The 15,108-nt window shown below is 42.1% G+C and overlaps 2 protein-coding genes across 10 annotated transcripts in view; both read left to right on the plus strand.

The window, feature by feature from the left end:
- CHD8 (chromodomain helicase DNA binding protein 8) overlaps positions 1-2,637 on the plus strand; it is a 73,936-nt gene extending 71,299 nt beyond the window's left edge. For all 9 annotated transcript variants that reach the window (XM_040969857.1, XM_040969866.1, XM_040969864.1 and 6 more), the window contains one exon: positions 1,650-2,637. In XM_040969857.1, coding sequence (XP_040825791.1) covers positions 1,650-2,216 — 567 coding nt within the window. In that variant the 3' untranslated portion in view covers positions 2,217-2,637. The remainder of the gene's footprint in view (positions 1-1,649) is intronic.
- An 811-nt stretch (positions 2,638-3,448) lies between these two features.
- Positions 3,449-15,108, plus strand: part of SUPT16H (SPT16 homolog, facilitates chromatin remodeling subunit) — a 33,932-nt gene continuing 22,272 nt past the window's right edge. Inside the window, exons 1-6 of the mRNA XM_040968337.1 lie at positions 3,449-3,859; positions 11,353-11,445; positions 12,366-12,536; positions 13,114-13,266; positions 13,770-13,916; positions 14,224-14,375. Of these exons, the coding sequence (XP_040824271.1) occupies positions 3,794-3,859; positions 11,353-11,445; positions 12,366-12,536; positions 13,114-13,266; positions 13,770-13,916; positions 14,224-14,375 (782 nt within the window). The 5' untranslated portion in view covers positions 3,449-3,793. The remainder of the gene's footprint in view (positions 3,860-11,352; positions 11,446-12,365; positions 12,537-13,113; positions 13,267-13,769; positions 13,917-14,223; positions 14,376-15,108) is intronic.

The raw sequence follows: 15,108 nt of genomic DNA on the forward strand, positions 1-15,108 counted from the left end.
TTCTGACCATTGCAGCCATTTAGGGACAAAAGATAACTCTAATTTGCCATGAACTGTTTGAGGTTTCCTTAATATATTTCAGAAATAATGTAGAGGTTCTCCTGAGGGAATTGTGGGGTTTCCCAACACTCAAAGAGTTTTGTTCATTGGTTCATTCAAAATTCCCAAGTTCCTTATGCTTTTATCATGAATATAGACCACTTTGTATAGTTGGCAATTTTTTTCTTTCTACCAAAATTTAACAAAGCATTCCTTCAAGTATAATGGCCTTTTCAGTGCAATACAAGTATTTTGAAAACAGTTCATCCCTTGGCTTGCTAGCAGCTGTTTAAAATGGTTATAGCTTTGTGTACTTGCTTTAATCATTGTGTATTTGATTTTTTTATGAATCACATTGTGGATCTTTTAATAAAATTAAGTTCAGGTGAATAATTTTTTTTATGGCTGAGATTCTAATGGCATGAGATTTTGAGGATTATTGTTTCTATATGGGTAAAAGTGTTACTCTGGTAGTATGTTTTACTTTGCACTCTTGGCCTTCGTGGAACCAAGAGTAAAATAAGCAGAATGTTCAGTGTGGGAAAGGCTGGCAGCCAAAGGACAGTTCCATTTCTGTCTTAACTTTCTGTCTATAAAAAAGATTTTCTGCAGTATTGCCTATTGTTATCTCTGGTATTTTTGCTACTCCCTTATAAGTTCAGTTGATCACTTTAAAAAGGATAAATCATAGGAAATCACAGGAAATGATAATATGAATAATACAGAATTCCTAATGTAGAATTAACAGTTAATATAGATTTGTTATTACTAAGACCAATAGGAGTTTAGGTGCCATTGTAGCTAAATTGAAAAGGAACTATACCAAGAAAAGGATGTTTGTTCTTCTAGTTTCTAAAGGTGTGTTCCCATGTCAGATGTTAGGCTTAGATTGGGAAATAGAGTGCCGAGATACAGGTACCAGTTGGTATCTGCATTTAATCCCGGTTTACCCCACATTGTGCTCAGGCCAGTACCAAAGCAGAGGCACTGAAAGGAATCATCTCCAGCTGCAGCTGAACTTAATCAAAATTTACAGTCAGAACATCCAGAAGCAGCCATTTAGAATTCAACAGATAGTTTGGTGAGCAGCTAGCTATCTTTTTCATGTTGTGGGTATCCAAAGTCTCCATCTGACTGTGTTGAATGTGTCCTTCTCGAAGGTGATGCTTGCGGATAGTACTCTGTCAATGTAGTTGTACTGCATCTCACACATTAAGACCATGTGAACAGTCTGTATCAGGAGACACTTGAGTGTGCATATACTGTCTCATTCACTCTTACTTAGACCCCTTATTAGCAAAGGTAAGCACATTTGAAATGGTTGGCTAGAGTAAAGGTATAATATGGTTCCTTGGGGGAAATGCCAAAGACTCTGTTCATATGTCAGCATCAAATCCTTAATCTTAGCTTGAGTATTACAATGCTTCTGCCAGCATTTTCTCTTCCCCTCTTTCCACTGTCCAAAGCCTACTCCCACAATACTTGTTTCACCTCATTTAGGGCAGATTCAGTGAAAAAGCATTTATCAACTTGGGCTCAGTTAGCTTCTGTGTTTCTCTTCCCACTGCACCCCTCCTTCCTTTTCACTGTCTTCTGTCTCTACCTTCCAGGGTCACCATGCTGAAACTGTGTTCAACCGGGTTTTGCCAGGGCCGGTTACCCCAGAGAGCAGCAAGAAGCGGACCCGCAGGATGCGACCAGACCTTTCTAAGATGATGGCCCTGATGCAGGGAGGAAGCACTGGGTCCTTACCTCTGCATAACACGTTCCAGCACGGCACTGGTGGCCTACCGTCTGTGTCATCTCTGGGTCACAGCAGTGCCACTTCTGCTTCTTTGCCTTTTATGCCATTTGTGATGGGCGGTGCAGCATCATCCCCTCATGTAGACTCCAACACCATGCTTCATCACCACCACCACCACCCCCACCCCCACCATCACCACCATCACCATCCAGGCTTGAGAGCCACTGGCTACCCCTCTTCACCAGCGACTACCACCTCTGGTACTGCCTTGCGGTTGCCACCCCTGCAGCCGGAGGAGGAGGATGAAGAGGAGGAGGATGAAGAGGATGACGACTTATCTCAGGGCTACGATAGCTCAGAAAGGGACTTCTCACTCATTGATGATCCTATGATGCCAGCCAACTCAGACTCCAGTGAAGATGCTGACGACTGAAGCCTCAGCCTGGTCCCCATTGCTTGGGTGGCTGCTGTATTTTCATTTACTCTGGCCCTTGGACTATGAAAAAAAAAAAAATGGGAGGGCAGGGGAGATGTGGGGAGACCCAGGACTCCAGGAGGTGGAAAGGGAAAAAACAAACCAACTTGTACCTGATTGCTCCCGATTTTGAGAGGATTGGGTGGGCAGGGGAACTCCTAAAATAATACATGACCACTTCCTCGTTTGTGGGGAAGGCAAGGAGCCGAGAGCTGCTGGTGCGCTCACCCCTCCCGAGTCGCCTCCATTAACCACAGACTATGTAGCGCTGGCCCTAGTCTCCGGCAGAGCCGTTCCTGGCCGAACTGTGGACACAGCTGGAGGCCCAGGAGCTGTTCCCTTCCTTCCCCTTGGCATTAATAAATTTAAGTTAATCCTTTTCCACTCTCCCTCGTATATATTTGCTTGAACCCAACGTAAGTAGATTGTAAGAGATGATGTTTATGATGGAGAATTTCAGCACCACTTTCTGAAAGTTCAGCTTTGTTCATACCAAATTCCCTTAGAATTGAAAATTAATTTGATTTGCTAAAAGGTATATATATAGATGTCCAGCTTGCTAAACATAACGGTATGAGTTGAGATGAAAGGTAAAGTGTTTCTAAACTCCCATGTTCTTAGAAAACTAGAGAATGCAAAATTTTTTGTCCAGAATCAAGCGCATTTTATTTCTAATGCCCTCAAATAACTGCTTTTTGGGGGAAGCTGTAGAAAAATGTTACTTCTGCAGTGAGGAGAGACCGGCTGAAAGGACGCTGCCAGGACTCGGGGTCACGGTTATGGGGAGAAACTACCAAGGTTTGTGGAGCCTCCCGCCCCCCACCCCTGCAAGCCACTATTACATCTCACCTTCTTATCACTATGGCTCCAGGAGGAAGCCTGATCCTTTCATCTCCCCTGGCTGTGTCCTGCCCCTTGGCTAGCTCGCTCCGGGGCACCTGACCTAGGTTAGAGGATCTGAACCGCCCCAAGGCCGTGCAGACGCCGGCGTCCTCGCCCAGGCCGGCCCGGGCTCCCGTCTCAGGACGCGGCCGTCTTGCCCCTGCGCTCCCGGGTCCACCCCGCGTTTCCCGCTTCCCCGCCGGCGCCGACGGGGTGTGGCCTGCGCGGCCGCGCGCGGCGCTCCCTGCGGGGCGGGACCAGCGCGTCACAGCCCGCGCCGCCCCGGGGCAGTAGGGGCGGCACCGCCGCGCCACGTGATGACGCCCGTCGCCTGCGCTCGGGCGAACTGGACCAGAAACCCCGCGAAAACCGACTCTCCTGTGCGTTGCACGTTTTGCTGATTTCCCAGTATTGTTCATTCCGTCCGACTGCCCCGATCCTCTGGAGAGAATTTTAAGAAAAAAAGTAATACAGGAAAAAAAAAAAACACAAACAAAATACCACTCTCTCAAGACCCGGAAGCGGAAAGGGCATCTTTGAGGTCGATATTTCCGGGTCACTGGAAGAGTGCGGGATTCCGGGCCCGAGAGCGGTTGGTGGAGCCGGGACCTCGCGTGATTGTCGGAGCCCGCGGAGAAGCGGTGTCCGGGGCTATGGCTGTAACTCTGGACAAAGACGCCTATTATCGGCGGGTGAAGAGACTGTACAGCAATTGGCGGGTAAGGCAGGACCCGTCTTTTTCCCTTGGGAGCCCCACTCAGCCATCCCATAATGGCCCTGCTTCTCGGCGCCTTTTTTCCCTTTTGGTTCAGGAGTTCCCAGGGTCGGGGTCGCGCCCCGTTCGCTGCCCCTGAGGCTTTGGCTGCCGGCGGCTGCGAGCGCGGCCTGAGCCCCACAGGCGTCCTGCCCGGGGCCACCTCCATCTTCCCCGCGTGCCAGCCCCGGTCCTGCAGATCCGCCTCTTCCCGCCCTCCCATCTCCCGCGGCCCCGACCGGCCGGAGCCACAGCCTTCCGCCCCAGGTCCCGCCAGAATTAGAACCGCGTTGGTGGAAGGATGGAGGGGCGCGGAGGATGCGGATCGCGTTCTTGGCGTGGACCGTGTGAGGGCCTTTGGCTGGAGTTGAAATAACTGCTCACGCGCAGCGGCCTCATGTGCTAGGCCCTGCCGTCGGTAACATCTATCGTGGGAAACCTGCAGGCATCAGCAGTGTGAAAAAACGTTGTGATGCCTAACCCCAGTCATTTATTCGTTCTTTTCTTATTGGTAGAGTATCCGAGGCACGTGTTCAGAAAAAACTGTAGCCGGGTCTCCCATCTTCTGAAGATTCGGCAGTTTTACTGCTTTTAGAATGCTCACAGTTAACACTTAATGTTTATAGTGTTCATTAGTGAACGTCTGATTGCATTCTGTGCAAGGCCTAATCAGGCCTTCTTAAGTCTTAACCTCAGAACTGTCAACCAGAGAAGAAAGTTGCATTAAACACCTGAAAACCACTCTGATCAATTCTATTGCAACATTTCCAATTATGTCCTATTTACCCTTTACTAGAAGAAAGCTGTTCAAATGGATTATCTCTTTGCCTTTTATATTCAGTATAGAAGTGCAAGCTTCGTCTACTGAGGGTAAATGCCTGAGATGATTGAAAATAAAATAGGTTCGCTGCTGCATTTTATGACGAGCAAAAATCTCAAATATATTTTGTAATTGGGCATTATCTGTTACAAAAACCTTCCTAAAGCCTCAGTATTTTATAAGTAGTGGCACATGGTAATAATTAGAAGCCTTCTACCTGTCAGCCCTGAAAGTCTACACTGCTGATATGGGAGTTGCTCTAGTTCTAGTGATTCGGCATTCCTCAGATTATTTCATGTTGGGGTTACTGCAAATATTTTTCTTAAGTTTTTATGACTTATGTCCTAAAACAATTACAGTGTCACATATTTTAACTGAGGAAAAACATCAAAACCATTTATCCTTCTCTGAATAAATTCAGCTGTCCTTCAGTGTCATGGGGACTTCTTTCCAGGACCTCTTCACCGATGCGAAAGTCTTAGTATTCTCCAGATCCTTATGTAAAATACAGTGCTATTTTCATATACTATGTGAATATTATCCTGTATGCTCTAAATCATCTGTAGGAACTTCACAGTACTTAACACAATAACTGCAAATAGTTCTATGTTGTTTAGGGAGTGATAGCATTTTTTAAAAAATGTCCATTTTTGATACAAAAGCAGTTTTCTTTCCCCCTTACATATTTTTATTGTATGATTAGTTGAATCCTTGAAAATTAAACCCTGGCTACAGAGAGCTTACCATTTACTGGTGAAAAGGGGATTTGGTTGACAATTAAACAGGAGGCCTGTTTAGTGGCTACTGTTGGATGACTTTTCTTGAGCCCTTGCAACTAGTCCCATACCAGTTTGCCTGTTACTGTGTCAGAGCTGCTAAAAGCTTAGTAGTTTTTAACAGAGCCTACCACTTTCTGCTTAGAAAATTCCAGGTGGTAGTGCTGGATTCTGGATGTGAACTGTGGATATCCTGTCCAGTTGATCTTGTTCAGAGATTCCCAATGTTTTCTTGATTTTGATTATTTTTAACTAAGATGAGTAAAACAGTTCTGTGGCAAAGAAGACAGATGAGACCCTCCTGAGGCACCACCTGCTTTGAGGAGTCCTTGCAGTCCTCAGGCACACCTGCTGATTGAGACTTAGCGTCAGGGCCTTCTGCTCTGAGGGAATCTTCATTCATGTGCCTTTTATCTTGAAGAATTCCATAAAATGTCAGAAAAGCAGCTGCTTTCAAAAAATATTGATCGGATGCGTTCATTCATGCAGTTCTGTCAGTTACCTGGATTGGGAATGTGGGTGACTGTGACCCCCAAAAGAAGGTTTGTGCCATTGAAGAAAACGGGTAAGCTGTGCTTATGCTCCATGCTGCTTTTGAAGGTGCCCTCTGAGCCCTAGCTGACTGGTGTGGTGACTTGGTTGCTTGTTCTGGGTGGTTGTCTGAGTAAGCAGCTATCTTCTCTGATTACGAATCTGTTGTTGTAATACAGACAATTTCCATGTTACTGTAAGTCCAGCAAGATGATAGATTACTTCCACCCATCAAAATTCTTTCCAGCTCTTCATCTTTACAATAGAAATGCTGTCCTCTCTTGAGTACAGAGCAGGACTCATTAGATGGAAATGAATGTCCATTCTGGGATGTTGTAATTCCTGCTCTTCTTGGCTTTTGAAGCCTGGTTTCATACTTTGTGTATTTAATTTTGATCCCTGATCCTGACTGTTTCTGGTGTAGAGCAGTTCTTGCATCTCTTACTGCCTCTAAAAAGTGACTGTAAGTCATTTCTGCAGTTGTTTACCTGTTATCCTTAGGCAGTTGTTGTCATTCTCCTTTAGTCTTAAAAATAGCCTCAATTTAGAGGAAATTATGAATGCCCTAATTAGAATCAGAAATGCTTTATTCTTTAAAGTAGAATTTAATTCTTAATTCTAAGAAAAGCCTTAAAACATAAGGCATTTACTCCAGAGACTAGTAAGTTGGGTTTTTTGTTTTACAGTTTTTAGAAAAATCAGTTGTTATTCATATTGTATGCTTATTTAAATATCTTCATTGCTGGGAGAATAAAGTAACACTTTTCTTTATAGTTTTACATTTTTCCTGGCATTAATTGCCTCTTTGTTTTCTTCTTTTTAAAAATTCTGCCTTGGGGCCAGCGCTGTGGCATAGCAGGTAAAGCCACCACCTGCAAGATCTGCCATCCCATATGGGTACTGATTGATGTCTCGTCTGCTCCACTTCTGATCCAACTCCCTGCTGAGAAAGCAGCAGAAAAGGCCAAGCATTTGGGCCCCTGCATTCATATGGGAGAACCAGAAGATGTTCGTGGCTTCAGACCAGCTCATCTCTGGCCTTTGGCCATTTGGGGAGTGAACCAACAGATGGAAGACATCTGTTTCTACTTTTCTTTCTCTCTGTAATTCTGCCTTTCAAATAAATAAATAAATAAATTCCTTAGTCTTAGTTTTCCCCAACTGGTCTGTCTTGATCTTACCAATTTTTCTGGCATTTTTGCAATCATAGTGTTTTACTAGGTACTTTTGTTGTTTTAAGGTTCCAGCCCTGGCCCTTCCCATTATCCTACTCTGTAGAGTTTGCTCTCCAGGCCTGTTAACATGAGATTTTCCACTGTTGGGTCTCCTGTGTTCTAGAGTCCATGTTTGTTCTTTGTTTAGAGCATTTTTTCTAAGTTTCTTAAGCAAGAAAGCATAGAATATTGTTTTGCTTTTTTTTTTAGTCCTTGTGTATCTTTTTAAAATAGTTGCTAATCATTATTAATAATATAGATCAATAGCTATAAAATTCTAGGTTGGAAATCATTTTCTCAAATAAACAATGGGTGTCTGATGTGAGTCTATATTTAGGAGTTTTGCAGTCTTGTGCCTTAGTGTGCGCTGCCTTTTTTCTCCCCTCATACTACTTGAGAACAGCAGCAAAGGGGGTGGGAAGTTTAGTCTCAGAGGCTCATCCTTCAGTGCTGAGATCTTTCTGTTTTATTTTGGAATGCTTATTTACTTGAAAAATAACACACACACACAAATGTTCCTTCTTCTGGTTCACTCCCCAAATGATTGCAGGAGTGGGCCAGGCCAAAACCATCAGCCACGAGCTTCCTCAGTTCTCCCACATGGGCATAGGGGACAAGGACTTGGCTGTTTTCCCAGACACATCTGCAGGGAAGCTAGATGGGAAGTGGAGCAATGGCAACCTATACCACCGCTACACCACAGGGCCAATCTCTGAAATCTTGTGGGGCATTTTCTTTTCCCCATTTCTTCAGTGCTGCCTGTCTTAATTTCTTCCCTCCTCTTCTAAAACTGCTATGAGGTATTGTTAAAACCAGTTTAGTCTGTTTATCATTTTATTTCCCATCTTTTTAATATTCTGCTTCCTGAGACTTAAAAAAAATTGTTTTAATTAGTATTCTTCTAACATTGTTTTTTATAGATACAGTTCTGAGTACATAGTGAATATTCCCTCCTCTTTCTTCCACCTTTCCTCCAGGGACTGTTTCTTAATTTTCCTACTATAGAACATTTTTCACTTAAGCTATCATTTTTTATATCTAATAGTTCTTGTCATCTCCTTGTATCATGGATGTACTATAGTTATGTGCCACATCGTGGGAGTGTCTGTCAGTGACAGACTTTTTATAGAATGCAGTCCTGTAACATAACAGTGGAGCTGAACATTCCAGCACCTGGAAGCAATGTGTCCATAGTAGTGAAATGCATTTCTGATGTGTGGTAATACTGGTGTGAAATCCGTACTGCCAGTCATATAAAAGTATACTTGTACAAGTCAGTACAGAATGTAGAATTTATAACATTTACCTGACTGGGAAACTCACATGCTTGCCCTGTCTGTCTCCATTTTGTGTCAGGACCACAGGTGGAGTGCTTGGGTGGTATAAGTTACATCTGTAATATTCCTACAATGAAATCCCCTGCTGAGGTATTTTCTCAGAATACCTGGCTCTTACTGGGAGCAGTGAGATGAGTGAGGTTAGAGACTTCAAGTTTTCTGTCCTCTGCATTGTCAGTTCCTTTGGGTTTGTCAACTTTCTTATGTGTTGGAGAATTTTCATGAGTCAAGATGAGACCAGCTCTCCATTATATTAAGAATAAGGCAGTGGGAAGCTAATGAGAAGGTCTGCACAAATAGGACCTCTCTCTGGTCACTGAAGTGTGTATGGGCTGGCCTATTTAGCCAGATGTCGAAGAAAAATCCTGGAATGCTTTTTCTGGTTTTTGTTCCCAGTTACTGTCATCCAGAATGTAGACTTTAATTCCCCATTTGTAAGTACCCGCCTTCTACTGAGCCTGATGTCAGTCTGGACTCTTTCTGGGCTCATTTCTTAAAGGTATTTTCAAAGATTAGGCGCCTTCACAGCAGAATTATGGGATTGACTTCTGAGAACTGGGGATACAGCTCTTAAGCTTGGTGACCACCAGACCTTGTTTTCAGTCCTGAACTTTCCATGCATAGAATCTCGTTCCCTTTCCCTGGTCCTTGGTGCCTGTTGAATCCTGAGCCCACTGCAGCTGTACCAGATACAGATGTGTGTCATCGCTGTCTTCCCAGTGAGTACTTGTCAGCTTGTCAGTCACTTAAGTGCTGCAGTGCTGCCCCCCACCCCCACCCCAACTGTGCTTGTCCTTTAGCCCTCCATTCTTTCATTACTGTTTTTTCAGTGGGAGTGGAGCAGCTAGGACTTGAGGTACCCAGAAGAGATGCTGGCTCTGCAGGCTGTGGCACCACAGCATCAGCCCCTGACCTCTTTAAACATAAACTTAGAAATGATACTTTATGTCACATAAAAGAAAAATCGTTATTACTTCTGAAAAATAAAAAGTAAAGGTAACATCAGCACAGTAGTGTTATTAAGTTGTAGCAGATGTTAAAAACTAGTGCCAAATATTTTCTTTCTTTATTTTACTTTAAATTCAGACTTACAAAGAGGGAAAAGGAGAGATATCCTGCCTCTACTGGTTCACTCCCTAAATGGTCTCAGCAGCCAGAACTGGGCTAATCTGAACCGGGGAGCCGGTGACTTCTTAGAGCTCAGGAACATGAAAGATCAAGGAGACCAGAATACAGAGTAAATAATCACACGAAGTGTGCAGTCAAGGATTAAAAGTCCAAGAAGGGCAGATTTGGCTGAACATTTAAGACAGCCAGTTGACACCCTGCACCCCATTTCAGAATACCTGGGATTCCATCCGGCTTCCATTTCTGGCTTCCTGTAAGTGCAGACACTGGAAAGCGGTAGGTCATGGCTCTAGTATTTTGATCCTTGGCAACACTTCAGAGACCTGGACTGAGTTTCTGGCTCTTGGCTTTGGCCTGACCCAGCTCCAGCTGTTACAGCCATTTGAGGGGTGAACCAGCAGATGGAAGATACCTTGTCTGTCACTCTGTCTCTCAAATAAATAAAAATCTTTTAAAATGAAATTTCCCACGATAATTTTTTGTGTTCCAAAGTACATTGCGAAGGAAATGAAAAGAACATACAGAAAAGAAGAATATGCTTACCAATCAGATTTGATAAGGGACCTATATCTAGAATATAAAACCCATTACAAGGCAGTCATTTAACCTAGTGCTTAAGGTTCCTGAGTCCTATATTGGAGTAGTTGGGTTCAATAATTGGCTCTGGTTCCTGGATAGAGCTTCCTGCTGTGGCAGGAAGTAAGAAACAACAGTAATACCTCAAGTACACCTTGCAACCTGATGGAAGATCTGGATTATGTGCCTGTCTTTGGCCTAGCCTATTGGGGGAGCTGTCCCTCTCAAATAAATAAACTTATAATTCTATGAGATTGACAAAGCATCTGAAAATAAAAACAGCAGTGGAATACTAATTCCCCATTGGCTGTTGCTAATATTGTCAACAAGCATGTGAATATTGATTAGTTAATTTTAGACCTTTATATATTATTATTAGGAATGAAAAGTGGTAGGGTTATGCAAAACATTCTAATAGTTCCTCATAAAAATCAAATGTGGAGTTAGTTATATGAGACCTGGCAATTCCTCCCTAGATATTTGCCCAGGGGAAATATATGCACACAAAAACTTGTCCACGAATGTTCACAGCATCATTAAAAAAGTGGGGTGAGGGAGCCAAAAATCTAGCAACTGATGAATGGATAAATAAAATATGATGTGTGTGCTCAATGAATTAATTTGAGAATTAAAGAAAATTGTACATGCTGCAATACGGTTGTACCTTAAAAACATGTTAAATAAGAGCAGATGCAAAGCTTGCATGTTCTAATGGTGTTTGTATGAAATGTTTGGAGTAGGCAGATTGTAGAGATAAAGCATATGATCAGTGGCATAGAACTGGGGAAGAAACTGGGAGGTAAATGATTACAGGTTAGCGTAGTTTTCTTTTGGAGGAGGTAAAAATATTGCAAAATTAATAATAGTGAGAGCATAGCTCAATGAGGTAAACTATTTTCTTGCATGCTTTATACTGGGTGAATTGTGTCTCAAAACTGTTTAAGAAGTATTGTAAGCAGGTACCTTAAACTAAGAATTTCGGTTAGGAAAAAATTACAAATGTCCTGAATCAAATTTAAGTCTGTATGCTATTTTTGCTAGTGTGATAATGTCACTAAATTTTCCAATGTTTTCAGAAAGGAGAAGATGAGTATGCCAATGTTGATGCCATTGTTGTATCTGTGGGTGTTGACGAAGAAATTGTTTACGCCAAGTCAACTGCCTTGCAGGTGAGAGGTTTATAGCAGTGTTCACCCCTTAAGGTCACTTACTGCACTATTCAATTTTCCATTTTATCAGATGTATTTCAGGTATTTAACGGCTACATTCGTGGATAGAGCAGTTAGAAGTATTTTCATCATGTATAAAGTACAGTTGGATTTAGTGCTAATTTGGAACATAAGGGGAAAAAAGTGTGTAAATTACCAAAAACTGAATTGCACATAACAGAAAAACCTAAACGACAGGTTAACCAAAATATTTGCTTTGTGTAATCTTCAGGGATGCAGGCTTTATCTACATCTCTGCTTAGCTGCAAAAGAGAACCCTTGTGTTTATAGTGCAAGTGGCTGCATTCCAAGCACAAGGAGAAGGGAAAGGGAAGGAAACGTAACACCTCTCTGCCTTTGTTAAAAAGAAAATACCTCGCTTTTAACTGACTGGCCAGGGTTACACTCTGGTCATAATTTGCTACAAGAAAGGATGAGAAATAGAGACCTTATCATTAGGCAGCACACATAATTAAAAATCCCAAGTCTTCCTGAGAGAAGTGCACAATTGGCAGGCAACCAAGAAGCTTGGAAGAGATAGAAAGTACAACCCCCTGAGGGACCGTTCTGTCTTTTACTTTATGCAATTTTGTCCCACGTAAATTATGAAGTTCATATAAAAACATTGTCCAGATTATTGGATATTTTGAGTATATATATATATTTTAAAAGATAGTAAATTGAATCATCAGGTGTCACTGTCCAGTTTAAATAGTCAAATCACTGACCTAACTCATTGCCTCTGTATCCACATGGAAGCTCTATTTTGAAGTTAATCCCAAGTATTTTGTTTCATAAGAGCTCATTTGTGTTTTATTGTTTGTGTTGGTGGTAGATTTTTGTTTTTGTTAAATTGTAAATGCTGTTGTCTTTTCCCATAGACATGGCTTTTTGGTTATGAACTAACTGATACCATCATGGTCTTCTGTGATGACAAAATCATCTTTATGGCCAGCAAGAAAAAAGTGGAGTTTTTGAAACAGATTGCCAACACTAAAGGCAATGAAAATGCTAATGGAGCCCCTGCCATCACTCTGCTAATTCGAGAAAAGGTCAGAACTAATGAGGAATGTGTCATACATGTAAAAGAATGTTTGAAAATGATGACTAGAACTGCAGTCAAGGAATTTTAAAAGAATGCAAGAGTAAAACAGTATGATGGTTGTCATTACAAAGTTCTGCCTTGTCCTCATTGTTAAGAATAATTTGACCACCCTGTCAGTTCTGCAGCAAAACAGGCTGTGGACTTCTGGTGAACACTAGCTCTTCATTCTCAAAGATACTAGCTTTCATCCGATTACCTTAGTTAGAACAAATAACATTACATATCCTTAAGGAACCTTAGATATACCTTGTCAAATACAGTTTTTAATCATTGGACTCATCTACCATTGAAATCTGCTGGTTCATTCCCCAAATGGCCACAAAAAGAGCTAGGCCTGTCTGAATCCAAGAGTCAGAAGTTTCTTCCAAGGCTCTCACAAGGGTACGGGGCCAAGTATTCTGCAGCTATTTGAGGAGGACTTATTTGTTCCATGGCTTAGAATGTTCCTCTCTGCTTGCTTCTAGTTAGAATGTGGCTGTCAAGTTCTGAAGCTAACATAATCCTTTCCTTCCCTTGACTTATAGAATGAAAGTAATAAGAGCAGCTTTGACAAAATGATAGAAGCCATTAAAGAAAGCAAGAATGGCAAGAAGATTGGAGTGTTCAGCAAAGACAAATTCCCTGGAGAGTTCATGAAAAGCTGGAATGACTGCCTGAACAAAGAGGGTTTTGACAAAGTAAGAGTTCTAATGGACCGAAGTCGTAGTTAAGAAGATAAAAGTGTCACAGGTTTCCATAACAGAGAGTGTAGGACATTTGTTTTGGGGAGAGTGTTAATTTACATTTCTGTTTTTCATTCCCTTTGAGCCTTGTGCCAGTAGTCCATTTCGGTTTAGAAGTGGGGCATTGAAGAGATGGTTCAGCTGTTTCATAGTTGTAGACTGGGGGTTCAGGCGATTGGTCTAAAAATGTCTTTGTTTCTCTTTTTCCCTACCTCCCTGCTTCTCTTTTTGATCTTTAAGAGAATGAAAACCTCTAGAGTAAGAAATTTTTTATGTATTTTAGGTAGTACATTAGCTTAATGTCAGTAACCTGGCAAAAATAGTATTTAACTCCCTGCAAACTACTGAAGAACATTTTTGCTAAGTATCCAAATACCATTACCATTCCTGTTGGGGAGAAGTGCGTTTCTTTAACCGTTGTGTGTTTATACATAAGAGACTTGCCCCCTTTACTGCAGGTAGATATCAGTGCAGTTGTGGCATATACTATCGCTGTCAAGGAGGATGGGGAGCTCAACCTCATGAAGAAAGCAGCCAGCATCACCTCAGAAGTCTTCAACAAATTCTTCAAAGAAAGAGTCATGGAAATAGTTGATGCAGATGAGGTAAATGAAGAGGGGAAAAGTCTTTTTTATTGTCTTAACGATGTAATTGCAAGTCCCTACTTTGCACAGTTGAAATTAGGCTTTGACTAAGTTACAGATCAGAGGTGCTGGTTGTGTTATCTCTTTCACAATAAGTAGCAACTTGTTGTAAGATTTCATTAGGTTACCCATCATTTTACTTGAGAATTGTTGGAATCACTGTGAATTCCACATAATGTACTCCACATATGCCTTCCACACATATAATGTAATATCTGCTGCATAAGCCAATGTGTATGATATTTGTTATTTCTGGATGTTCTTGCAGAAAGTTCGACACAGCAAATTGGCTGAGTCTGTGGAAAAGGCCATTGAAGAGAAAAAATATCTGGCTGGGGCAGATCCTTCTACTGTGGAAATGTGTTACCCTCCCATTATTCAGAGTGGTGGCAACTATAATCTCAAATTTAGTGTGGTGAGGTAAGGATGAGAACTTCAGCCGAAGCATGTTGGCATTTTACTTTTTTTTTTTTTTTTTTTTGGCTTTGACTTACTCTAAAATTGAGAATAGAAAAAGAAGGGATACTGAGCCTTAAGTATTTTCTTAGCTTATTCTGTCCATGTGTCTTATTTCACATACTTTAGCACCTGGTCTTAAGCATTGGTGCAGATTATTAAAAATTCTGGAAGAAAATATTGTTACATACCATAATGTAATTTGATATTTAAGCTTTTAAAAGAAGTTTTGTGCAGAAGTGGGACCAGCATTTGTGGCATAGCAGGTAAAGCTCCTGCCTTCCACACTGACATCCCATATGGGCACCAGGAATCTCAGCTGCTTTGCTGTCGATCCAGACCCCTACTAATGTGCCTGGGAAAGCATCAGATGGTGGCCTAAGTAGGGAGGCTCCTGCACCCACATTGGAGACTGAGATGAAATTCTTGGCTTCTGGCTTTGGCCTGGCCCAACATGACTCTTGTGGCCTTTCTCAAAAGGAATCAGTGAATGGAGAATCTCTGTTTTTCTTTCTGTCTTTCACTTTCTCACCTTTACTTTTCAAACAAACGAAAGAGATGGAAAGGACTTTAGACCAGTGCCATGGCATAATGGGATGTTTCTGCCAGTTTCACATATGGGCATTGGTGTGAGTCCTGGTTGTTCACTTCTGATCCAGCTCCCTGCTTATGGCCTGGGAAAGCAGGATGGCTCAAG

The sequence above is a fragment of the Ochotona curzoniae genome, unplaced genomic scaffold (assembly GCF_017591425.1).
Source record: "Ochotona curzoniae isolate NIBS_2020 unplaced genomic scaffold, NIBS_Ocur_1.0 scaffold_4701, whole genome shotgun sequence".
NCBI lineage: Eukaryota > Metazoa > Chordata > Mammalia > Lagomorpha > Ochotonidae > Ochotona > Ochotona curzoniae.